We start from the raw sequence: 27,796 nt of genomic DNA, 5'->3' as shown, positions 1-27,796 counted from the left end.
GCTGAGAGACTGTATTTGTGTAGGGATGAAGAGTTAAGGCGGGTGGGGGAGTCACGTCACTCCCCTCCCATTCACGTCATTTCATTCACTTCATTTCGCTCCGCAGCTGACGTGATCTTGCCGTTCTTTTTCCTTAGTGTTTAGTCCTCTCTCCTTTACTGATTTATATAAAGGTGAGTTGAGATCAGAGAGATTGTGTTTGTGGAGGGATTGAGAGTTAAGGCGGGTTGGGGAGTCACGTCCTCATCTCCCCTCCTTTTCACCTCATTTCTTTCACTTCATATCACTCCAAGCTGAGCTCCGCAGCTAACGCGGTATTGCGGAAACAACTTTGTGATGCTGCCCCCAAATACTCACAGAAAAATCCACAAGTTAATAGACACGCTGTCGCTAGAGTTTCTCCACACTCTGAATCCTCCAAGCACTCCTGAGCATAATCTAATTTTAAGGGTTGGGACACCAATAATGTTACTGAAAAACTTACAGCCATCGAAACTTTGTAACGGCACGAGACTTCAGGTCTCCAATTTCCAGTAAGGCTCTGCTTCGCGATGACAATAAGTCTCAGGGACAGACTCTACAAAAGGTTGCCATTGATTTGAGGCAAGATTGCTTTTCACATGGCCAATTATACGTTGCATGCTCAAGAGTAAGCTTGCACAGCTTGGTCATGTTACAACAGGAGTGCTAAACTGGCAATGTGGTATACAAAGAGATCCTTAATTATTGGTATATTTTCCCTCAGTTTAAAAAGAGTTACATTTCTTCTTAATAAAAAATTAAAAGCAGTACTTCGCCGCTGCGAAGCGCGGGTATTTTGCTAGTATTGAATAAAAGTCAAAAATCATGGGGTTCTCATCTCTCAGTTACAGCAAACACCTGGCATAGTTACACTTTTAGTAGTAGTGTATGGGCTACATAAGGTATTACTTTAACATAATGTTTTGATTAAAAAATCATTGATAACTACCACTTTTTCTTCAAATGTCTGTTTAAATGTACAGTAGTTTTGTTTGCTTGGATTAAAGTGTTGTGACTTAACAATGCTGAATTCCTGAAACTAGCTTATCTCTCACCAGTTTGTAAATACAGTAATGTTCTTTTATTTTTCTTTTGTAGTAGTCTTGATCTTCAGTTTACATAGCTGTAGAACCTATTTTTGTTAAGCACTTGACATTTTTATTTTGTTTCTTATCCATTATCTTTTTGATGTAACATTTTATTTTAGGAATAGAAACTGGGGGGTGGGTCTAAGGAAATAAGCATAGTTTCTTTTTGTTGTACTAGTCACCTTGTGCTTAGATTCAAGGTGATTCTGCTTTTACGTGCAAGGTCACCCCTTATGATAATTTTGTTTGTCACTTATCTTAGTTCTGTACGCCAGGCTATTTACTTTGGACAAGTTTTCCTTTTCTTCATTTTAGGTTATTCAGTATGCAATATGAGAGACTGTATTTGCGATACTTTTGATTTTACGCAATGAAATGTACAATGAGAGGTGTAGGGTATACATCAGAAAACAGTAACAACTGAAACTTGGAAATTATATTTCTTTTTGGCAAAACATATAATAAATTAAAGAATTTAATTAAGCTAAAATATTTTGTATCATGCTTTAAGTGAATTAGTCATGTTGTAACAATGCTGGATGTGTTTGAGTAAGCATTGTAATGTATTTTAGTTCAGCCAGTGGTTATCTCCTCTCTCCCTAATGCTATCTGAGTTGGTTCTGGCTTACTGTGAGAGATTTCACAAAATGGATAAATGTGGTTTTGAACCTAAATACAGTGTCTAAAAAAAAAAAAAATCTTTAAGTTTTCACATTTTATTGCTCTTTATTGTTGAATCACAGAGGATTTTGTTTGGTCTTTTTGATACTAACCCATAGAAAATGATTCTTTAATGTCAAAGTGAAAACCACTCTCTGCTAAGTAATCTAAATTAATTACAAATATTAAGCACAAAATAATAGATTTCATAGTAACGAAAACTGTCTTGACCAGAAGTCACAGGATATTGTACGATGTGAGCAATGATACAACAATATGCATTACTAATCAGTATTGCTGTCAGTAAAGGCTTTTGACAGTTAATCCTATCTTGAGCCAGGTAATACATTGTACTTGGAGTACTCTTCTTCTTTCAACTGCTCCCGTTTGGGTTCATCTTCTTCCATATCTTTCTGTCATATGCATCTTGTTCTTTTACACCCATCACCTGCATGTCCTCTCTCACCACATCCATAAACCTTCTCTTAGGCCTTCCTCTTTTTCTCTTTCCTGGCAGATCTATCCTTAGCATCCTTCTCCCAATGTACTCAGCATCTCTCCTTTGCAGATGTCCAAACCAACGCAATCTCGCCTCTCTGACTTTGTCTCATAACTGTCCAATTTGAGCTGATCCTCTAATATATATATATATATATATATATATATATATATATATATATATATATATATATATATATATATATATATATATATATATATATATATATATATATATATATATATTCATATTTAGCAGGTAGTGGTCTGAGGTGCGTTCCTGAGCACGTGGGAGGAGGGTAGAGATTGTAATGGCGTGGCTTTGTTGTTCATTTCGCATGGTTTTCATGGTGGGCCGGTTGGTGTTGAAACGAAAGAATAATGAAAAGTCAAGCGTGACTTAGACGTGCCTGTGGACTCCTAGCACTGACGAAAGGGGCTAACTGGGTGGTCGGTGAGGTTTTGCGTCCGGGCACATGGTTAGGCAGTGTGAATGCGTAGAGAGCGAGGGTAGACGCGGGCCGGTGAAAAAGGAGTGTTGGTGGGCAGGAAAACGTCTTCCGTGTTCCTGCAGGAGCATCTAAGAAAACACATGTTTGTCGCGGATGCACGGTGCTGTATGTAGCGTGTAAAACAGTTTGCTATGGTGCAAGCGGTCATGCGTTGTAACCGAAAACTTCGTAGACTGCTTACTTCATTGTGTTTTAACCTCAGTTGTAAATGATTGTTTTAAAGATCCCATGAGATACCCTGCAAACCGTTTCACCGCGCTGCATATGGCGATTCACCTCCGCGAGAAACATGCCTCTATGAACAGTCAAGCGTAGCTTCGGAGGTGCATGACATGAACATGGCATTAACCTGACCTGCACCGCATGTGGCCTCCACGACAGGCGAATATAAATGGCGCCACTTTTCTGTGTCCTCGCGTCCGACTTGGTGGGCGTGGCCCTGCGAGTTGTCGTCATATCCAATGGTCTTGGTTTGGTGGGCGTGGCTCCTTCCTGCGTCGCGCCATAAGTGTCTCACTTGTCGGCGGCTTTGTGAATCCGCGCCCCTTCCGGCGTGCTTTTCCAACCATGAAAAGCACGCCGGAAGGCTGAAACTATAATTTGGTTATATATATATATATATATATATATATATATATATATATATATATATATATATATATATATATATATATATATATATATATATATATATATATATATATATATATATATATATATATATATATATATATATATATATATATATATATATATATATTTATATATATATATATATATATATATATTATATATATATATATATATTATATATATATATATATATATATATATACACACACACTAATAAAAGGCAAAGCCCTCACTCACTCACTCATCACTAATTCTCCAACTTCCCGTGTAGGTAGAAGGTTGAAATTTGGCAGGCTCATTCCTTACAGCTTACTTACAAAAGTTGGGCAGGTTTCATTTCGAAATTCTACGCCTAATGGTCATAACTGGAAGGTATTTTTCTCCATTAACTGTAATGGAGTTGAGCTGGCAATGGCGTGGGGGCGGAGTTTAGTGTGACATCATCACGCCTCTCCGTAATCCGTGAACTGACTGTCAGCGCGTGCGTAGAAAACCAGGAAGACCACCCAAAAAAGCGCTTAAGAAAACATGCATTATATAATTTAGAAGGCAGCGAAACAATAAGAAGCGAGCGAGTGACATATACTACCATATTCATGACTGCTGCTACCTCGGAAAGAAAGCAAGGTGTAAACCTAAACTTTAAATTAAGTTCATAGACAGGCTACCGCTGGCGTTTCACATGCCCACAGGTAATGCGGGATACAAGTTTAATGAGAGGGCCGCAGGATATAAGCGAGTTTTGATCACTTTGTAGGTGAAGGGGTGTGCTTATGCAAATTCCGAGAGACTGTGTTTGTGGGGGATTGACAGTTAAGGCGGGTGGGGGAGTCACGTCATCATCTCCCCTCCCATTCATCTCATTTGGCTCTGAGCTGAGCTCTGCAGCTAACGCCGTCTTCCGAAGCAACTTGGTCAGACTGCCACCAAATACTCACAGAAAAATCCACAAGTTAATACACACGCTGTCTCTGTAGAGTTTCTCCACACTGAATCCTCCAGGCACTACTTACAAAAGGTCACATTGACAATCGTGTTACGTTATTTTTAAAATCTTTCCTTTTCTTAGCACAAGCACAGCTGAGAAGCTTCAATGCATGTGCTCCATAGCAGCTTAAAAAATAATGCATTTAATCACACTTTGCATTACAAGCACAGGGAGCTTTTGTCAATGCATGATTTCCTGGTACACCGATTACTTTGATCAGCGCATCCCGATTCATTTTACCCTCGCACCACCTTAGTTTGAGAAGAAGTATGAAAAAATATGAGGTTAACACAGAAAAACAGATCACCAATTCAAGCTTTATGAATAATCGATTCGCCATCAATAATTGTTTTGGTAAAGCCATCCTCCTTCCATTTTATAATTTTTCCGCCACTAGCCGTGATTAAATGAGCGGTAAATAAAGTAAGAGCAAAGCGAGGGTGACTTATTTAGGCAGGCATATATATGACAGCAACACTCATGACAATGTCAATCATGTTACGTTATTATTAAAATGTTTCCTTTTCTTTTTCATTACTTCTTTAACACACTACTTCTCCGCTGCGAGGGGGGTATTTTGATATATATATCTCTCTATCTATCTATATATCTATATATATATCTATATATATATATATCTCATATAATATATGAATGACCTCTAAAGAGCGCTGAGACTTTTGATATCATGAACGTGTCTGCAAAAACTGTGGTCTCCTGCCCTGCAAAAGTCGAGCAGCCAGCGCGGTGCATAGCTGTGCCGGCCTTTGAGACGCTGACTGCGTTTCTGCCTTAAGTCAAAGTGAGCACTTTTAATTTTTTTCATCCTCCCCCTGCGCTATAGCCCAGACAAGTGCAAACACGGGACCCTTTTCTACACCACGGCAAAATAATATTAAGGCGATTCACACTTTCTTTTTGCACGTTATCGATTATGAGGTTCTCACCCGGATTATGAAGACACGCTACAGTAGAGGACTGACAGTGCCATCACAGCCGATTAATGGCGAGGGCGTCTCACCAGTCTACACAAGACCCACTGCGACTGTCGTCAAAAGGCGATCATAACGTCAGCGAACACATCTCTCTATACTATATAAAAGAAAAAGGCAACTTTCCTTTCTTTACAACTTTTTTCCTTTTATCCCAAACTAAAGCCTTTCTCGCTTAACACTGCAGAGGACACAAAACTAATTTTCTTTAAATGCCGGTAAGGCACATTACCAGAGGCACAAATTTGAACGTTCACATAGAAAATGTAATTTCTATACCACAGCCGTCGTGTAGCGCCTTTCAAAAGGGATCTACTACCGAGAGATGATCCATATATATTTTAGCTGCTGTTAGTTACTTACCTGTTGTGTTACACAGTCTTTAAAATGTAGTTTACCATAACCACTCAGTAGTGCTCAATGTACCTGTACTACTTAAAACCTTAATGTTTTACTGTTTAATAACTTATAGACTATATTTTATTATTTCTCCCTTGCACTCAGTGACCAAAGCTATACACACACATATATAAAAGCTATACATACAAGTATATATATGTGTGTGTGTGTGTGTGTGTATATATGATGTAGATAGGTATGTGTATGTATATATATGTATATATATATGTATATGTATATATATGACAGCAGCAATCCAAGCTGTGAGAAAACAGTAAAAAGGAGGCGTGTCAGGCGTCGTGGTACATTTTCTGATGCAGCTAGGCGAAAAAAACTTTGTGGCGCTGCCGCCAAATACACAAAACAATTACTTTGACAATCATGTTATATTATTTTAAAATTTTTCCTTTTCTTTTTCGTACCTTCTTTAACACACTACTTCTCATTTCTGCAGCCTTGGTATTCTGCTAGTGTGTATGTGTATATATATATATATGTATGTATGTATGTATGTGTATGTATGTATGTATGTATGTATGTATGTATGTATGTATGTATGTATGTATGTGTGTGTGTGTGTGTGTGTGTATATATATATGTATGTGTGTGTGTGTGTGTATATATATATATATATATATATATATATATATATATATATATATATATATATATATATATGTATATATATATATATATATATGTGTATATATGTATATATATATATATATATCTAGAGAGAGAGATACACACACACACACACACACACACACACACACACAATAGCAGCGGCCCTAGCACTGACCCCTGTGATACACCACTCTTGACATTGGCCAGTTCTGATGAAGATCCTCACACCATCACCCTCTGCTTTCTGTTTCTGAGCCAATTCTGCACCCATCTAAAAACATCACCCTGAACTCCCACTTCATTTAATTTGATGCCCAACCTCTCATGTGGCACCTTATCAAATGCTTTCTGAAAGTGAAGATAAATTATATCATATGCTCCACTCTGGTCGTATCCTTTTGGTTGCCTCCTCATAGAATTCCAGTATGTTAGTAAAACACAACCTCCCTCTTCTGAACCCATGCTGATTGTTGAGAGTAACTCCTGTCCTTGCCATGTGTTGCTCAATCTTATCCTTAATAATTCCTTCCATTAATTTTCCTGTGATGCATGTAAAGCTTACTGGACTATAGTTCCTTGGATCTGCCCTGCCACCCTTTTTATATAATGGGATGACATTTGCCATTTTCCAGTCCTTTGGAATCTCTCCAGAGTGCAGTGGCTTCCTAGAAATATGTGTCAAGGGTTTATACAGTATATGTACTTACTAGCCTCCTTAAGAACATGAGGTTAAATATTATCTGGTCCTGGTGATTTGTTTGATTTCATCTTATTGAATCTGAACAGCACTTCTCCCTCAGTACCTCCCTATATTTACCTCTGGGAGGTTATCCATTTGCTCACTTGTTAGGGCATCCACTATTTCACTGCCTGTATCTTTTTAATTCTCCTTTACTATTTCTGATGCACTTGACCACCTACTTGACGGTTCTTTTACTACTAAAACACTGAAAGAATCTCTTGGGGTCTTCTTTTGCCTTATCTGCTATATTCCTCTCCTACTCTCTTTTAGTCTCCCTGATATCATAGTTGCCCTCATGTTCTCATTTGCTCTGTGATTCACTTTGCAGTTATTAGTCTTATATGCCTGATAAAGCCGTGTTTTCCTTTGCAACTTCTTTTTTAAATCTTTATTAATCCACCGTGGAGTTTTTTTTTAGTTTACTATTAATTGCAAATTTAGGTATGTATCTGTCCTGCATTACATGTAAAACGTTTTTAAACCTGTTCCACTGCTTCCACTGCTCCTCGACTCTGTCCACATTCAAAAGCTTATCCCAGTGTACCCTACTTAGACATTGTCGCATCTGCTCAAAATTAGCTCTACCAAAGTTCAACTTAACAATTTTAGTCTTTGTATCTGCACTCTTACAAAATACTGAGAATTGTATTACATTATGGTCACTTGACCCTAGTGGTTCAATCACCTCTACACCCTCAATTCTATCCCAATTATTACAAAATGCTAAATCCAGACGGGCTTCACCCCATGTTGGTGGTTTAAAATGCTGTGCTAAAAAACAGTAACAGATTACTTCTAAACACTCCTGCTCTTGTGCTGCTCCATCTGCAAGGTTATTCCACTTAATATTTGGATAATTAAAGTCCCCCATGAGTATAATATCTCCCTGTAAACTTCCCTTTTTGATATTACTAAAAAGATGTGTGTTGAAATTACTGATATAGTCCCACCTCCACCTTGAATGCACCTGTCGCTCCTACCGCAGACCTCGCAATGGTCACACTTCCCTCATACATATCCAGTACAACTCTTATATACTTCTCTGCCACTCCCGACTTCCTCATACAATACCACAACTCCTCTCGAGGCATCCTGTCGTATGCTTTCTCCAGGTCCACAAAGATGCAATGCAAATCCATCTGGCCTTCTCTATTCTTCTCCATCACCCTTAGAGCAAACATCACATCTGTGGTGCTATTTCTTGGGATGAAACCATACTGCTGCTGACAAATCATTGACTCACTTCTTAACCTAGCTTCCACTACTCTTTCCCATTACTTCATGCTGTGGCTCATCAGTTTTATCCCCCTTTAGTTACTTCAGTCCTGCACATCCCCCTTATTCTTAAATATCGGCAGCAGTTCACTTCTCCACTCCTCAGACATCCTCTCACTTTCCAAGATTCAATTAAACAATCTGGTTAAAAACTCCACTGCCATCTCTCTTAAACACCTTCATGCTTCCACAGGTATGTCATCTGGGCCAACGGCTTTTTCATTCTTCATCCTCTTCAAAGCTATCATACTTCTTCCTTACTAATCTGTTGCACTTCCTGATTCACTATCTCCACATCATCCAATGTCTTCTCTATCTCTTGTTCTCTTCATTCATCAGCCTCTCAAAGTACTCTTTCTAGCTGCTCAACACACTCTCCTCTCTTGTGAGTACGTTTCCATCTTTATCTTTTATTACTCTAACCTGCTGCACATCTTTCCCAGCTCAATCCCTCTGTCTAGTCAATCTGTACAGGTCCTTTTCTCCCTCCTTAGTGTCCATCCAACCTCTCATACAACTCATCATACGCCTTTTCTTTAGACTTCACCACCTCTCTCTTCACCTTGTGACTTATCTCCTTGTACTCTTGCCTACTTTCTACATCTCTCTGACTATCCCACTTCATTGCCATCCTCTTTCTCTGTACTTCCTCAATCCACCACCAGGTTTCCTTTTCCTCCTTCCTCTGTCCAGATGTCACGTCAAGCACCCTTCTTGCTGTCGCCCTTACTGCATGTCCTGTAGTTTATCCAACTGTCTGGTAATTCTTCACTACCACCCAGTGCCTGTCTCACCTTTTACCTTGTAGTCTTCCTTTTTCAACTTCCATCATTTTGATCTTTGGCTCTGCCCTCACTTTCTTCCTCTTCTTGATCTCCAACATCATCCTACAGACCACCATCCTATCCTGCTTATCTACACTTTCCCCTGCCGCACTTTGCAGTCTTCAATCTCCTTCCTATTGACTCTTCTGCATAGGATGTAATCTACCTGTGTGCATCTTCCTCCACTGTTGTACGTAACCCTATGTTCCTCCCTCTTCTTAAAACACATATTCACCACAGCCTTGTCCATCCTTTTGGCAAAATCCACTATCCTCTGATCTTCTTCATTACTCTCCTGGGCACCATACCTACCCATCACCTCCTTGTCTCCTCTGTTGCTTTCACCAACATGTCCATTGAAATCCGCTCCTATCACCACTTTCTGTCCCTTGGGTATACTATTCATCACTTCATCCAACTCACTTCAAAAAGCTTCTTTCTCATCCATTGCACACCCAATTTGCTGGGCATATACAGTAACAACATTCATCATCACACCTCCAATTTCCAGCTTCATAATCGTTACTCTGTCTGACACTCTTTTCACCTCCAAAACACTCTTGACATACTGTTCCTTTAGAATAACCCTTACTCCATTACTACTCCTATCCACACCATGGTAGAACAATTTGAATCCACCTCTGATCCACCTGGCCTTACTCCCATTCCATTTAGTCTCTTGCATATACAATATATCAACCTTCCTTCTCTCCATCATATCTGCTAACTCTCTTTCCTCACCAGTTATACTGCCAGCTTTCAAAGTTCCTACCCTCAGTTCCACTCTCTTTACTTTCCTCCTCTCCTCCTGCCTCTGGACATGTGTGTCTCCCCCATACAACTCTCTCCTTCTTATTCTACTTCTTCTGCCAACAGTAGCCCAATTTCTGCCGGTACCCTGTTGGCTAGCAGTACTGGTGGCAGTCGTTGTTAACCCGGGGCTCGACCGGTCCGGTATGGAAATTTGTATTGTTGTCTGCATATTGATTTGGCAAAACTTTGCACCGGATGCCCTTCCTGACCTAACTCTCCCCATTTATCCAGGCTTGGGACCGGCATGAAAGAAACACCCTGGTTTGTGTATCCCCTGTGGCTGGGTTATATTAGACTTTGAGTACTGATAATGTGAAAAAGCTGAGAACCTATGTAGCATTTTGCAATAATTCTGCACTTATGTACAGTGAGCATTGTTTGCAGTTGCTAAATGTGGCATTATACATTCCCACTTCATTGCATTATGTTAATTTCCATTTGGCATTTCCGGAACTATGTAAGTTGGATCTAGATTGCATCCATTAAGCACACCCAGCATGAGAAACCATTTAAATTTTTATAGAAACAAGTTAATTCACAGAAAAACAAAGTCCTCATCAGTTGTTGGAAATTAATGTGAAAGTAACTGAAGCATGTTTCTCATTTAAGTTGGACATTTTTAAGTTGATTGGAGTGTGTTGGAACATTTGAGTAGAAATCAATGACTTCCTGATTAACTGGGATACAATTGTGAAGAGACACAGAACCAAATTTCCTTAGCTAACCATCATCATGGTAAAGAAAAGCGAACACTCAATCCAAATGAGGGAGAAGTGTGTTGCCTTTCATAACTCAGGGAATGGTTATAAAATTAGCTACATCTGAAAATGCTCATTTCTACAGTTAGGACAATAATAAAATGTTGTCATCAACTGGAACTGTGACAAATTTGCCTTGAAGAGGACCCAAGTTTATTTTACCCCCATGTACAATGAGAAGGATGGTAAGAAAGGCAATAATATCTCCCAAGAATCACTGTTGGGGGAATTGCAAGAAAAGGTAAAATCCTGGGGTTATCAAGTCTCCAGAAACACCATCAGATGGCATCTCCATGCCAACAGATTATTTGTAAGGTATGCAATAAAGAATCCTTTTCTGTCAGTTATTCACAGATGCAAGTGCCTGGAGTTTGTAAAACGTTGCAATAACTTTGACTGGAACCCTGCTCTATGGTCTGATGACAAAAATCAAACTTATTGGCAATAAACATGCAAAATGGGTTTAGTGTAAAAAGGATGGCTTTAATGAAAAGAACCTTGCCCCAGATATGACATATGGTGGAGGTTCTGTGATGTTGTGTGCTGTTGTTCTTCCAGATGCCATGGAAACATTGATAGGGTACATGGCATCATGGATTCCATGAAAAATATCAGAGATATTAAAGCAAAACCTGTCGGCCTCCGCCAGGAAACTAAAACTGGGTCATCATTGGTTCTTCTAGCAGGATAATGATCTGAAATACATGTCCAAATGAAGCCTGCAATGGTTAACTGACCACAAAATCAAAGTTCTGCCATGACCATCTCAGTCCCCTGACCTGAAGTTGAAAACCCGTGGAGTGAGGCGAAGAGGATAGTACACAGAAGAGAGCTTAGTACCCTGGATGATCTAGAGAGATTATGTAAAAAAGAATGGTCTTGGCTGCCATGTTCTGTATTCTCCAACCTTATAAAAGGTTACAAGAGAAAACTGTGCTGCTATTTTGGCAAAGGAAGGTTGTACAAAGTATTAAATGCAGGGGTGCCAACAATTCTTGCACACGTGTTTTTGTTTTTTTTTTAATATTTATTTCTTGATGAGGGATTTGTTTTTCTTTGAATGATCTTGTTTCAATTAAAAGTCAGATGTTTCTCATTTTTTTTCAGTGGAAGATGACGGCTCTTCAGCAAACAGTGATTTTTTTTTTTTTCCTAACCTTTCTTACTAATTTTTACAAGGTGTGCCAATAATAATGGAGAGCTGTGTATATAAATAAATACTAGCCAACCCGCGGCGTACCATATGCCGCATAATCAGGCTGGTTTTTTAATTATTTTTAAGCACAGGGAGAAAGTAAACATTTGAAAAATCGGTAATGTAATAAATCAGCAAGAAAAGCAACATTGTAACAATGCACGGAACGGACCAACACACAGTCGTCCGTGACTGAAAACTGGCCATCGCGCATTCTCCTCCCATCACTTGAGTCGTTGATGTCTTTGCACACTCCAGATGCACGTAGACTTTTCATTGCTCTGTGCTGTGTTGGCTGCTTTTCTATGTATAATCCACCAAGACACCCGACCATGGTAGTAGCGAGAGGGGGGTGTGTACAAAGCGAAGGGACGTAATCAGTTGGAGCGTATGAGTCGCACTTCGTGGGAATTCCAAGGTTTGCAGCCCGAATGGGGTTCAACGGCTTACCTACGCCTCTCTGCACTGGGTAGACGGTCAATCTGATGCATAATTATTTATTGAATGCTAAACTCTTCTGGAAAGACATGGTTGTCTAAAACGGGTTGGTGTGAGAATACAACAGTAAGTGAATGAAAAGGTGGAACTCTGGAGAGAGCAAAATACAACACAATAGTGAACCCGCGGCATAACAAACGCCGCATAATTATCTATTGATGGTTGAACACTTCTGGAAAGACACAGTTCCGTAAGGGAATAGCAGTGGATAACCCATGGGGTCACAATTCATATTGAGAACAGAGATACGCTTGCAAGCATCTCCCCTTGGATATATGCAAATGTCGCGTTGTGCAGGAAGAACCCTGTCTTCACTTACAAAGATAGCAGCAACATCAGTTTGACAGGACGGGGCGTTATACCTTCTCATATCCCAACCGGGATTTTCCATGAACACCATTCGTACAGCAGTAACAGGGTTACCGTGAGTGATAATTTTATGCATTTGCATGCAAGACTGTGCAAAGGGATTAACCTGTCGTATCATGTTGTCTAGTTGAAGCAACACAATGTCACTGCAAGCGCTATCACATTCCTTTTGCAAACATTGAGTGGTAGCCTCAGCAGAATCGAAGATAGATCTATAGCTGACCGTATTGTGGTGACGTGTCAGGATTGTTATATAAAGCAGAGACCTGGTGATAAATTTCACCGTGGATTCTGAAAGCATACGGTGCTTGTCCAGATGGTTGAGCGATGTGTGCGCCCATTGACGCGAAAGCTAAAGCAGAGTTGTATTCCCTGATATGATCACAGTAATTTCGGGACAGCGGGTTCTTGCCAGTCAAGAGGTCTTCTAATAAAAAAGAGGGTTTGGATAGCTGTGGCAAAGACACCTTGCCGGCATGACAACACTTAGTGGAATGTCCGGATCTGTTGACCTCTGCTGGCCAATGAAGAGCATCACAAGGAGCACATAGTGCGGTAGGTAGGCCAATGTTATGTTCTTGGAAGTGAATGGCGGAATCTTCTTGAAAAGCTTCACAAAAATGAATGCTATGTTTGTGCATGAACGATTTAGTGCTGTGTTGACACTGAAGGGAAATGGAATGAGTTGTGTTGAAGCATTGCTGGCAATGTTCACATTGCATAATTCGTTCAGTGGAGTGTGTTTTTAAATGTATGTTGAGAAATCTCTGCCCTCGGAACGTTTTTGAACAAATCGTGCATTCAAAGATCTGTTTGGAATGCGTTTGTTCAGTGGAATGGGTGTTTAAATGTGCTTTGAGATATTTCTGGTGTGTAAAGGTTTTGGAGCAGTGTTGACACTGAAAATAATTCATCAGGGAATATGTTTTGAGATGGTTAGAAAGGTATCTGCGAGCGTGAAAGTGTTAGTCGCAAATTTTGCATACAAATCTTTGTGTTGAATGGATCTGCATATGGTTGTGGAGATCCATCTCACCTGTGAAGTCCTTGTTACAAAATGTGCAATTGAAGGTGACAGTGGAATGAGTTTGTAAGTGTTTCTTGAGAGCGTGAGCCATTTTGAAGCATTGTTGGCAATGTTCACATTACATCATTTGGTTAGTGTTGTGTTTTTTTAAATGTGCGTTCAGATATCTGTGCACTCTGAAGCTTTTGGAACAAAAGGTGCATTGAAAGTCCTGTGGGGAGTGTGTGTTTAAATGTTTTTCAGGAAGAGGAGAGTGGGCAGGTGACGTCACATTAGTGTGGCGAGTAAGTGGGTGTGCACCCTGTGTGCATATACCGACAGAGTCGAAAGATGTCACCAGAAGGTTATCACGTGGGTATTTGAGAGGCATGAGAACCTCGTAATGCCCATGATCCAAATGACCGCTAAAGAGCAGGGATATGAAGAGACGCTGTTCCGGATTGTAAATTCAAGGAGAGGCATGAGGATGTTCTTAGAAGTAAATGTTGATAGTAGCTGGAAGGATTTGGGACATTGCCACAATTTCTGCCTTGCCCCCATAGACTCCGGACGTATTCATGTAGTCAGCGTATTGTTGATCAGACTGTATAACAATGCCTCTGAGACTAACAACAATGGACACCACGTCACTGAAGTTATCCCAATGTTGGCAAACGAAGGTAACAGCCATGTTACGAAATCTGAGAGCAACAGTTTCACCAATGACATTTTTCCAAAAAAACCCGACTGACATAAACAAAAGAGTTACCTGAAGCAGGAATTTCTATAACATTGAAAGAAGTGTTGTTTTCATGAAATACATTTGAAGCGGTAGCCATGGAGGGCAAAAGAAAAGTCAACGTGGCTCACAGCTGGATTTGGACCTCAGTACAGACCAAAGCGAGTGAGTATGTGTTTGATGAGCTGTTTGAGTTGGCGGCTAGTGGTCTGAGATGTGTTCCTGAGCACGTGGGAGGAGGGGTAGAGTCTCTGGGTGGGGCTTCGTTGTTCCTTTCGCATGGTTTTTCATGGTGGACGCGGTCGGGTGTCGAAACTGAAAAGAATAATGAAAAGACAACGTGGCTCAGACGTGCATGTGGATTCCTAGCACAGACGAAAGGGACTAACTGGGTGGTCGGTGAGTTTTTTGCATCCGGGCACATGGGCAGGCAGTGTGAATGCCTAGAGAGCTAGAGTAGACTCGGGCCGGTGAAAATGGAGTGTTGGTGGGCAGGGATACGTCTTCTGAGTTCCTGCAGGAGCATCTTAAGAAGACGCATGTTTGTCGTGGATGCAAATTGCTGTATGTACAGTGTAAAACAGTTTGCCATGGTGCACGCGTCGTAAGCGTCGTAACCGAAAACTCATTTTTTTAAGACTGCTTACTTCATTGTGTTTTACCCTCAGTTGGAAAGCATTGTTTTAAGGATACCATGGGATACCCCTCGCAATCCGTTTTACACGCTGCATATGGCGATACACCTCCACGAGAAACATGCCTCTATGAACAGTCAACGTGGCTCGGAGGTGCATGTGGCCTCTACGACAGACGGATATAAATGACGCCATATTTTCTTGGTTGGTGGGCGTGGCTCTGCGAGTTGTCCTCGTATCCAATGGTCTTGGAGTTGGTGGGCATGACTCTTTCCTGTGTGCACCATAGGTGTCTGTCTTGTCTGCAGCTTAGTGAATCCACGCCCCTTTCAGCGTGCTTTCCATGGGTGTCTTGCCTTAGTGAATTATATAGAGATAGAGATAGAGATAGAGATTAGATATAGATATAGATATAGATAGATACCACACAAGGGTACCGCAGGGCCCCAAACCACAGGAACAGTAATACAGCACATGTTCAATAGAATAAATTAATAGATTTTTATTCTGTTTCCAGTCACTTTTCCCCCTTATTTCAACAACAAGTCACAAGTATACATTAAATACTTGGTACTCCAGAATTCTTCCTCCTTCTCCACCTCCACTGAGTTTTACCCGCATCTCCCGACTCTGACTTTACAAGCTATGGAAGTGGGCTCCCTTTTAAACTTGTGGTGACGTTGCATGGTCTGTTGGAAGTACTTCCCAGTTATGCACAAGCCAGGGAGGTCCTCCACTGGCAGCTCCCCCTATCGTCCCCCAGGGGTCCCTACAGGGCCACACTTAAGGACTCCCAACCAATGCAGCCCTGTGGGTGTCCAGACTGGGACTCTATATGAGGGATACTGCCACCTAGAAGAGTTGGGGATGGGATGTTCCCCGGCAAGTTTCTTTAAATTTTGGGAATACTGATTAGGACAAGAATAGTAAATTGTCCCATCTGGGTATCGCCCCAAATATTCGCTCCGTTATGGCATCCCTGCCAGGTAAGGACTCCTCTTCCGTTCTGGGTTGGATGCCCGTCCGTTCTCTGGGCACCTGCAACGTACATATTCTTTTGAAATTGCATGTGTTAACAATCAATTTTCATAAATTTGTATCCTCAACACGACTGCCAAAATTTCTTAAATATATTATTTTGGTACAGTCTCTTCAATTACTTTACATGAAATGTCTGAGTACCAGAAATTGTCAAATGAATATACATAAAACTGGCATAAATATCATCAGAAAATGTTTCCTGTTTGAGATATAATGATCAGTTCAAATAGCAGTACAGCTGAGGAGGCCAAAGAGATGATGGAATCATACCTGGGTGAGATCAGTTTCTTGTTCAGACAAACCACTTAAGTACTTGTCAGTTAACAAAGTTCAATCCCACACTTTGTCTCGGATGTCAAGGAAATACTTTTCAGACCCATGAAGTGTAAAGAGTGAAAGATTATGAGAGCAATGTCATATTGATAATGAAACCAGAAACAAGCTTACAGCCGAACATGCAGAAATGCTTCTGTTTATCAAAAGGAATCTGCCGCTTACTTTCCCAAAATAGTCATAGACCTACCCTGGAGCAGGGTTTTCCTAAATGACTTAACTTGTATACCTTTACACAACTGAGCTAGATACCTTTAAAAAATGGGATACCAGTAAGAGAAATCTTCTTGTTATGTTTAGCCAGATTCCTGTGAACATTGTTTTATACTATTAAATCCCATGTTGAAAGACTTGAAACAGTGGTTTTGTTTACATACATTAATTGCATGTGATTTTTTTATTTTTATTTTTTGTGAAATTTGTGCCATTTTAAAAATGGCGGTGTAATCAAATCTATGTAATGTACCCCACTTTGACTTATCTGTTCAATTTTTAATTATTTTATTCCAAATTTTGAGTCTTATTTGATGTTAACAGTACAGTTCACAGTTGATGGACATAAACAAATACTATCTTCCATCCTCACTACAATTGTATCGGTAGCGGCAAATAGTAAAAAAGCAATTATCAGTAGTTGTACTCGATCTGAAAAAAATGGTATTGAGGCATCCCTAATTACCTCTGTTTTTTCATGAACATGCAAACTAAATGCATTCATTTTAAATTATATTGCTCCAAATGCAGTGAAGCCACAAAAATATTACTTTTTTGTTTTTTTATGTTTCATGACAAGCTAACACTTCAAAGTGTGTTCACTTTAAATCCCTTCCATGTAAATGTATGTTAAGCTCACACACGCAACTGATCTTTGGACTGCAGTACCAATGGAGAGCCGTTTTTCAGTAATGTGCTAATACATATTTAAAGACAAATGGGTGAAATTGGTGATACTACAAGACAAGAAATGTTCTAGCAAGATTAACAATGGACAGCTTTACCAAGTGGTTGTGTGTGTTCATGGTAATGCAGAAACACCATGATTGATAATTTTCCTACCCATTTGAACAAGACATCAACATTTTGCTCATATGCTGCAGCTCATAATATATTTAAAATGTATCTTAACTGTGGTGAGAAGCTATCCAAGTCATTTGCTGTATATCATCACTCCTATGACAGCTGACAGGCTATTCAGATAACTGATTCCTAATCACATTTATGTTCTCCTACTCCTAAAGAAAACTGTACATCTTTTTTCGTTCATCTTAATGACAATATATTTTTGCCTGTATAATTCACAAACAAGTTTTGTGGGAAATTGATTATTGCATTATGTGTATGCTGTTAAGCAGGGTGTCCTTTTCAAGGTTATTGATTATTAAACAAATAGGTTGACTGTAGATTATGAAATATGATCAAAATGTCCCCATTTTGTTCATTAATGATGTATTTCTTGAGCTAAAGAATTTATCATTGTTATGTAAAGAGTAATATATGATAAACATTAATGTTCTTCCTTTTCAAAATTTTTTTTTGTATTAATTGATGGTCTCATGTAATTTTTTTCTTCAACAGATCGAGCTGGCAGTATTAGTACCCTTGACTCACTAGATTTTGCACGTTATTCTGATGATGGCAACCGGGACACCGATGAGAGAGTGGCAGGTATTGTAGCATTTTTCTTGTTCTTAGAGATTTTGGGAACTGCATGATAGTGTCTTACTGTGGTTAAATGTGGCTGGTAATTTACAATATAAATACATCAAGAGAATGGATTATCATTATCTAACGTAATGGGGATTCAGTAGGTTTGGCTGTTGGTTAATAAATTAATGACAGTGTTTAGTACTGTAGAGGTTCTCATTTTTTACTTCGCTGCTTTCATGTGAAGCTTTTGTGGAACACCAGGGTCAGCTCCTAAAAAGTAATAAATAAAAGCACTGATAATATTTTCTTCAATTCCTGATTTCATCATTGCCTCTTTAGAAATACTTTGGGAATATTTCTATGCCTATTTTCAGATTTACAGGGGACCACTGCATTGTTTTATTTTAGAGTGCTGAATTATGCATGTGTTTGGCACCGTATGGTTTCTGCATTTTTTTTGTGTGTAATGTTATTGATTTATTTATTCATTTATTCATTCTCTATATTTTTGCATTAATTTCTAATTTAATGCAGGCCATTTGACCTTTTCCCATTACAAACAAATTACAAAAAAGCTAAATTGAGCCAATAACTAATTTTTACAATTGTAAAACATTTTCTCTCTTGTTCATACTGTTGATCAGCAAGACTTTGTCCTAGTCTTGCCTCTGATGTAAGACTAATTTGGGTACTGGAAGGTAGCAGCCTTTTAAACAACTTAATGAGGTTCTTTCATAGCTATGCCAAAACCTTTTTGAGCTTTGAGGAAAACCATGCTGGCCTCTAATACCACTGTACTCCTGAGACATTGACAGCTTTAGTATTAAGAATCTAAAATCGAATTACTCATTTTCAGCATTTCGTTTCAAATAATTTTATTAACGGTCTTATATAGTAATAGCTATGCTGTATATTTAAGTTACCTATTTTTGGGGGTTTTGCTTTGTTATTTTAAATGTGACTATTGTTTTCCTGCAAACTTGCCAGAAGTGTTTATCAGCAAAATTTACCAGCTTTTTCAAAGTGAATTTGCTGTCTTCTCCAGGGGCCTTATTAGTTGAGTATTTTCTTGGAAATTCAACTTCTTCCTAGATGAAATGATGATTTATTTTTTTTTTATACCCCCAGCACCTCATGATGCTTTGCAAGGTCAATAAGATCACAGAGCTGTATCAGCTATGTGCTGAACTTACACACATACATTCTGTAAGCACACTCTCAAACCTTCTTTATGTATGTGTGATGTGCTACAGCCAGATTTTCACCCTCTGTGTGTGTGGTGTTTTTATTTAAATATTTGCAGTATTTTCATTTGATGGGTATATTAGCTAATCAGAATGAGAATACTGTGATTACTACCACTAGATATGCAATACTGATCCCTGGTCATTTACTTACCCACGACCACATCACACAGCTTATTCCTTATGCCATCTGCAGCTATGAGTCAAAACAAGCCGTAAAGGATTCTCCAAAGTCAAAAAAACACACGACATCCTGTGAAATAGCAATAATAATATAAGATTTATGACTGTTTAAAAGGCGTTTCTTTCTTCTTGATAGAAGAAAAAGGTGAAAGGCATCTGCACAGACTGGATTGGAAACAAAAGAGAAGTTCCAACTATGCCCAAAGTTCAAACAATGGAACAAGCCAGTTCTACCTTTTGCGGTTCATGGTGGGCTCTAATAATTGAAACTCTTAGGAGCGCGATGAGGTATGTGTATGGAGGTGCCCCAAATGCCAGCAGGGAATTATGGACAATGGAGTTTTTATCCACAGCCCTGCTGGATACCATGGGGGCTGCTAGGAGGCGCTGCAGGGAGGAACAACGATTGTTTTCCCTACAACCCGGAAGTGCGTCCTAGTCACATGGACAAAAGAAATGACGTGCTTTCGGGGTGAAGAAAAGGAGTATTTTATCTGACCTGGAAGTGTTACCAGTCACATGGACAAAGAAAGAAACACTTTCGAGTCAAGGACTATAAAAAGGACTGTGGAAGATCCTAGAGTTGAGCTGAGTTGGGAGGAACAGCGCATCTAGGAGAGGAGGATTGGTTATTGATTTATTGTATTGGTTATTGTTTATGAATATAGCGGAGTGGAGGGTGCTTTGTGCACATTATTGTCCTAATAAATTTAATATTTGGATTTTTATCTGGTGTCTGGCGTCTGATCTGAGGGTTCAAGGGGACGACAGCGCCCCTATCTGTCACAATATAGATAGATAGATAGATATATAAAGATCTATATATACCAACATACATACATACACACACTATATTGCCAAAAGTATTGGGAGAATTCATTGAATTCAGGTGTTCTAATCACTTCCTTGACCACGGGTATATAAAATCAAGCACCTAGGCATTCCGACTGCTTCTACAAACATTTGTGAAAGAATGGGTTGCTCTCAGGAGCTCAGTGAATTCAAGCGTGGTACCGTAATAGGATGCCACCTGTGCAATAAGCATTCGTGAAATTTTCTTGCTACTAAATATTCCACAGTCAACTGTTTGTTATAATACCACTAAGTGCAAGCAATTGGGAACAACAGCAACTCAGCCACAAAGTGCTAGGCCACGTAAAATCACATATATACACATGCATGGGGACAGCGCATGCTTAGACGCACAGTGTGCAGAAGTCACCAACTTTCTGCAGAGTCAATAGCTACAGACCTCCAAAAGCTCAGTGCGTAGAGAGCTTCATGGACGCCTCCTATAGCCTTTGAGTGTCTGGATTCTGTATGGAGGTATTTTTGACCATTCTTCCATACAAAATCTCTCCAGTTCAGTTAAATTTGAAGGCTGCCGAGCATGGACAGTCTGCTTCAAATCATCCCATAGATTTTTGATGATATTCAAGTCAGGGGACTGTGACGGCCATTCCAGAACATTGTACTTCTCCCTCTGCATGAATGCCTTTGTAGATTTCGAACTGTGTTTTGGGTCTTTGTCTTATTGGAATATCCAACCCCTGCGTAACATCAACTTTGTGATTGAAGCTTGAACATTATCCTGAAGAATTTGTTGATCATCTTCTTTCAACTGCTCCCGTTAGGGGTTGCCACAGCGGATCATCTTCTTACATATTTCTGTCCTCTGCATCTTGGCTTGCCAGACCTGGGTTTAACAGCAGCTGTGCCTGTGGCCTTCCATTTCCTGATTACATTCCTTACACTTGAAACTGACAGTTTAAACCTCTGAGATAGCTTTTTGTAGCCTTCCCCTAAACCATGATACTGAACAATATTTGTTTTCAGATCATTTGTGAGTTGCTTTGAGGAGCCCATGCTGTCACTCTTTAGAGTAGAGTCAAAGGGAAGCACAACTTGCAATTGACCACCTTAAATACCTTTTCTCTTGATTGGACACACTTGTCTATGAAGTTCAAGGCTTAATGAGCTAATCCAACCAATTTGGTGTTGCAAGTAATCAGTATTGAGCAGTTACATGCATTTAACACTAGAATTACCAGAGTCTACGAAAAAACTTGTAGATCCAGCCTGCCTTAAAACTGTTCGCACCTCTCCGCCAGCGTCTTTTGTCATCTAAATGTGCCGATAAAGACAAGCTGCAAGCAGCTGGCTATTCCATCCCCCCACTGACTTAGAACGTGCACGAACCTCTCCCAGCTCATGCCTTGATTGATTATCTGGGAGTGAAGTGGAGTTTTAGAGTGGAAATAATAGATTGTTATTTGGAACACACGCATTTCATGTGTGTTCCATTTGTACAGTAATCTGTGTAAACGCATTGTTAAAACTCTTAATTCTTTCTTACAAAGAAATTTATTGAAAGATTTGAGTTCATATTGAAATAGCATTTGACAATTTGTAGGGATGGAAGTGCAAGTCTAAATGCAAAATACACCTTACTGAATGATTAATGAGGCCAAGTTCAGAAGAATGCTTCCGAGCAGATCGACTTGGACTGCGCAGCAGGGCTAGTCGTACGCTTTCCACATTTTCATGGGTACGTGCTGTTCGTGTAGCCCCCGCAGTCTTTTGTTCATTAGTGTACCTCGTGTACCAAGTGCTTTAACCCAACGTAGGATAGTGTTACGAGCGGGAACAGCTTTATTTCTGTGGATATTAAAATGGCAATGAAACTCACTCTGAACTGCGGTAATAGATTGGTTGTTCTGGACAAAACAGTCGTACACAAAAACGCGGTGTTCTATTGGCCACGGTTCCATGGCTTCAACTAAAAAGAAAATAAAAAAATGCTTCGCGAACCTAACGCTACCTACCGCACATCTGTCACTCCACCTAGTGGCGAGTTCTAGCCATTTCAAAGATGCCCATCCCTTCTGCCTGACCCTGTATATACACATCTCTCTCTCTCTCTGTAATGGAATATGTAAAAATAAACATTTTATGCTCGGTGTGGGTGCTCACCAGTGAAGATACACTCCATAACTTGAATGAAGATGAATTAGCTGTGCAGTACACGAAGTATGTATAAAGGTGATGAGTACGCACAGCAAAGCAGAGTATTTACAGCTATTCTATAAGCTCGACTTCAGGTGGTTTAGGAGGAATATCTTCCTGCTGCTGGATGGCAACTTCCGCTGAAGGCGTAGATGTGTCCTCTTTGTTTGTTGGGGTAAGGAATATCATTATAGGCAGTTGCTGGCGTTGCTTCTTCTTTTCGGTGAGGATGTTTTTATAGACTTCAAGGGCTGCATCAATGGTGTTGTGAAACTGCAACACCCGAAACATTTTTGGATCCCAATCATCTGTCATTGCCTGCAGTTGTTTGGCTGTTCTCGCAACTACTGCCAGCCGTTCAAGTGATAAAATGATCACTATAAAACCGAAGATTTCCACGATAGAAAAGTAGATATGTTCCACAGAAAAAACTGCGAAATAGCTGGGATGATATAACGGTGGATCACTGTACTTCCATTGCATAAGGACTAGATCTATGTTGGCCTTTTAAGTCAACCCAGTCTGTGTTAACCCAGAGAGAGAGAGAGGCAGTGTATTTATATAAAAAAACCAAACCAAAAAAATACACTGTTCCAGTGAGATGCTGTGGTGTGTCACCTGGTGCGCTATCAACCCAGACTGTGTCTAAATTCTGGTACTGAAATTTACATTCAGTGATCAGGATGTGTCTATAAATTTGGCCTTCATTGTCTGAGATTTGTTTGAGCCTATAGTTGAAGTGCATTGAAGAACACTGGATGGCAAAAGAGAGGTCAGGATTATGAGAGAGGTAGTAAAATAGAGAGAGTGTTTGATGTTTTTCTTAGTGCCAAGTTAAGTAAGTGTGCAAGCCACCCCACCTGCAGAGCCCTCCGCAGGCTTTTTCTGGGTTCTTGTTTTAATTGCTGTCTTTTGAATTTTTTTTTTTTTTTATTTATTCATCCTTCCCTTAAGTGTATTTATTGAAAAAACACCTTTTCTGTATGTTATGCCCTATTTTATTCAAAGTTTATTCTTTGAGGTCGCTACAAGAACACATCCTCCTGGTAGATTGTGATATAAAGGTATTCATTGGCATTGCTTTCTTTATTTAGGCTTCTTTAACACATTCTCTATGTCATGTATGACTTTTTATTGATTTATGTTCTAACACAGATATCTTTGTTTTTTGTTTTGCTTCAGTCCTATGGACTTTAGTCCTATGATATCCATTATCTAATTCTGACTGCTATCTATGTCTTTCAGTCACAATGGTAACAATGCTTCCCTTTAGCATGATTGTAAATTGCTATGATATACATTCCTGTATTTGGCAGTATCCTTATAAGGCTTGCAACAAATGAGTGGTACTATTGACTTAAGGGACTTTGTCTTGCAAACACTGGTTGAAGCTATTTCAGTTACCACTGTTACCAGGCAACTCTAGCTCTGCTGTTCAGTTACTGCAAACCTGATAAAATGTGAAGTTCTAGGGGCTAGCTAAATAACTATTGGCAAATACTGTAGCTTTTGTTTAATTTTTTTGTAACTTGAACTTTAAATATTAAATAAACAAGAATAAAATAACATGCAGTAGGGATGCTGTTTATTTTATGGATCTTTAAACTCCGTATTTCACTAGATGTATTGATCTTGTGAAGTAAATTTTATGTTTAAAACCCAATATTGTCTTTGAAACAACTTGAAAATGACATAAGTAGATTGTACCCATCATTGTTTGTTCTGTATTTAACAAAAATCAGACTTTGTTTTTGAGTTTCGATTCAACATAATAATAACAACAAAAATGAAAATCACATGGGTAAAAAAACCTAATACTGTATTTTGTTTCACAGCCTTTAGAGACAATTGCACCAAACAACCAATTCCTGTAGATCTCAATGATAGTTTGACCTGCACTTCCTGAGCAAACTGCTCCAGCTGTGTCTGGTTTGAGTGCCTTCTCCAGACTTCATGTTTCAGTTCTTTCGCTAAATGTTTGATAGGATTCAGATCAGGTCTTTTAGAATGTCACTTTAGAATAGCCCAATGTTCTTAACCTTTTTTGGGTACTTTCGGCCATGTGTTTTGGGTCTTTATCCTGTTGGAGGATTCATGACCTGGAACTAAGACAGAGCTATCTGATATTGGGTAGTACATTTCGCTCCAAAATGTGTTGATAGTCTTGAGATTTTATTATTCCCTGTTCAGACTTAAGGCACCCATTGCTAGATGCCATAAAGCAGTCCCAAAACATAACCAAGTCTCCTCTGTGATTCACAGTAAGCATGGTATTATTTTCTTTGAAAGCCTCATTTTTCTTCTGTGGACATTGTTGATGTGACTTGCCAAAAAACTCCAGGGACCTCATGCATAACTCTGTGTGCAGAATTCGCACTATAACATGACTTAAGCACAAAAGCGGAAAAGTACTTAAGCACAAAAAAATACAGTTGAATAAATCTGTGCGTTCGCCAACTTCCACTTTCTTCCGCTCTATAAATCCTGGTCAGCGTGGAAATTAACGAATGTGCAAGCGCCTGCTGTCCCGCCCCGTCTCCTCCCAGAATTAAGCCTCTTTTGAATATGTAAATCAATATAAATAGCCATTAAGCTCAGTGTTCTGTGAAAAGACAATGGCAAAACCACAAGGAAAAATAAAACAATTTCATCGAATACCAAGTGGAGGCAAGGAAAAACGTACTATTTGTTAGTTTAAACACTGGTATAAACACGAAAAGGAAGTTGATTGAGTGACATAGCGTGTTGGAGAAACTCGAAAGCTCAAGTTCACAAAGTCACACAGTGCTCGAAATAAAAAAAAAGTTGTCAGATATCAAATTTGCCGTAAAAGCTAGTCGTAGCCCACTGTCTGAGTTTCATATGAAAGCTAATTAGGGTACAGAGAAAAAAATAGGCACACATTGGGGGGGGGATTGGGAAGCACGAAATGTCAACTTTAATCTCGAAATTTCCACTTTAATCACGTAGTTTATTTTGTCATTTGAGTAGAACATCATAAACTTCATCTTAAAATTTATTTAATTTACTAGTTTCTGAAATCCCATCGTAACTAAAGTAGCATGTTAAATGCTTTGTTTTGTATTTGATCTTTAATGTGCTCTATGTGTGTGAATCACTTCGTGCTTCCGTTCTTTGTCTTTCTCCGACAGGACACAGAATCCATTACATTTGTGATATTACAGCTCTCTGAATAATTAAAATACTGAGATGTATACGTGGCATCATTTTCATGATGATTGGAATGAAAGCATGTTATTAAACATGGAAACTCGATGGTGCAGTCATTGTTCATGTCTCACACAAGATGCTGCTGCGCCATGCGTGACCTTCGATGAAATAATTTATTGTAGTAGTACTGTCTCTTTCAAACGTACTAACTTTCAATTCCTGTCCTTACTTTTCTTTCCCCAAATATCCAATCGCCACACAATCAGCTCTGTAATAGACGTTAAGCCATCTGTAAGCTTACAACGATGATTCTTCAAAACTTTTAAGGAACATTGAAATATCTTCATAGTACGTGTTTAATTATTCTATTCTTCTATCCTTCCAGTGTCGCGTCAGCCTCAGCAAATATACAGCGCAAGGCAGGAACAATATGTGAACTTGCTAGCGCTGCGGCACCGTGTCCTCACATGTTTAATTATTAACATACAGATTATTTAAGGGAAGTTAGTTTTATCTGCATAATATAATCAACATATTTTGCTGCATTTCATCATACAAATGATACCGTCATCATACAGTGCATCCGGAAGTATTCACAGCGCATCACTTTTTCCACATTTTGTTATGTTAAAGTCTTATTCCAAAATGGATTAAATTCATTTTTTTTCCTCAGAATTCTACATACAACACCCCATAATGACAACGTGAAAAAGGTTTACTTGAGGTTTTTGCAAATTTATTAAAATAAAAACTGAGAAATCACATGTACATAAGTATTCACAGCCTTTGCTCAATACTTTGTTGATGCACCTTTGGCAGCAATTACAGCCCCAAGTCTTTTTGAATATGATTCCACAAGCTTGGCACACCTATCATTGGCCAGTTCTGCCCATTCCTCTTTGCAGCACCTCTTAAGCTCCATCAGGTTCGATGGGAAGCGTCAGTGCACAGCCATTTTAAGATCTCTCCAGAGATGTTCAATCGGATTCAAGTCTGGGCTCTGGCTGGGCCACTCGAGGACATTCACAGAGTTGTCCTGAAGGCACTCCTTTGATATCTTGGCTGTGTGCTTAGGGTAGTTGTCCTGCTGAAAGATGAACCGTCATCCCAGTCTGAGGTCAAGAGCGCTCTGGAGCAGGTTTTCATCCAGAATGTCTCTGTACATTGCTGCAGTCATCTTTCCCTTTATCCTGCCTAGTCTCCCAGTTCCTGCCGCTGAAAAACATCCCCACAGCATGATGCTGCCACCACCATGCTTCACTATAGGGATGGTATTTGCCTGGTGATGAACGGTGCCTGGTTTCCTCCAAACGTGACGCCTGGCATTCACACCAAAAAGTTAAATCTTTGTCTCATCAGACCAGAGAATTTTGTTTCTCATGGTCTGAGAGTCCTTCAGGTGCCTTTTGGAAAACTCCAGGTGGAATGCCATTTGCCTTTTACTAAGGAATGGCTTCCGTCTGGCCACTCTACCATGTAGGCCTGATTGGTGGATTGCTGCAGAGATGGTTGTCCTTCTGGAAGGTTCTCCTTTCTCCACAGAGGACCTCTGGAGCTCTGACAGAGTGACCATCGGTTTCTTGGTCACCTCCTTGACTAAGGCCTTTCTCCCCCGATCGCTCAGTTTAGATGGCTGACCAGCTTTAGGAATAGTTCTGGTGGATTAGAACTTCTTCCACTTACGGATGATGGAGGTTACCATGCTCATTGGGACCTTCAAAGCAGCAGAATTTTTTTCTGTAACCTTCCCCAGATTTGTGCCTCGAGACAATCCTGTCTCGGAGGTCTACAGACAATTCCTTTGACTTCATTCTTGGTTTGTGCTCTGACATGAACTGTCAACTGTGGGACCTTATATAGACAGGTGTGTGCCTTTCCAAATCCTGTCCAGTCAACTGC

General features: G+C 39.6%; 1 protein-coding gene across 5 annotated transcripts in view; it reads left to right on the top strand.

Moving 5' to 3' along the window:
- relch (RAB11 binding and LisH domain, coiled-coil and HEAT repeat containing) overlaps positions 1 to 27,796 on the top strand; it is a 316,927-nt gene that overhangs the window by 40,478 nt on the left and 248,653 nt on the right. For all 5 annotated transcript variants that reach the window (XM_039753342.1, XM_039753340.1, XM_039753339.1 and 2 more), the window contains exon 2: positions 18,222 to 18,311. In XM_039753342.1, coding sequence (XP_039609276.1) covers positions 18,222 to 18,311 — 90 coding nt within the window. The remainder of the gene's footprint in view (positions 1 to 18,221; positions 18,312 to 27,796) is intronic.

This window comes from Polypterus senegalus, chromosome 5 (genome assembly GCF_016835505.1).
Source record: "Polypterus senegalus isolate Bchr_013 chromosome 5, ASM1683550v1, whole genome shotgun sequence".
NCBI lineage: Eukaryota > Metazoa > Chordata > Cladistia > Polypteriformes > Polypteridae > Polypterus > Polypterus senegalus.
The sequence above is the reverse complement of the archived record's forward strand: the minus strand, read 5'-3'. Positions and strand labels throughout refer to the sequence as shown.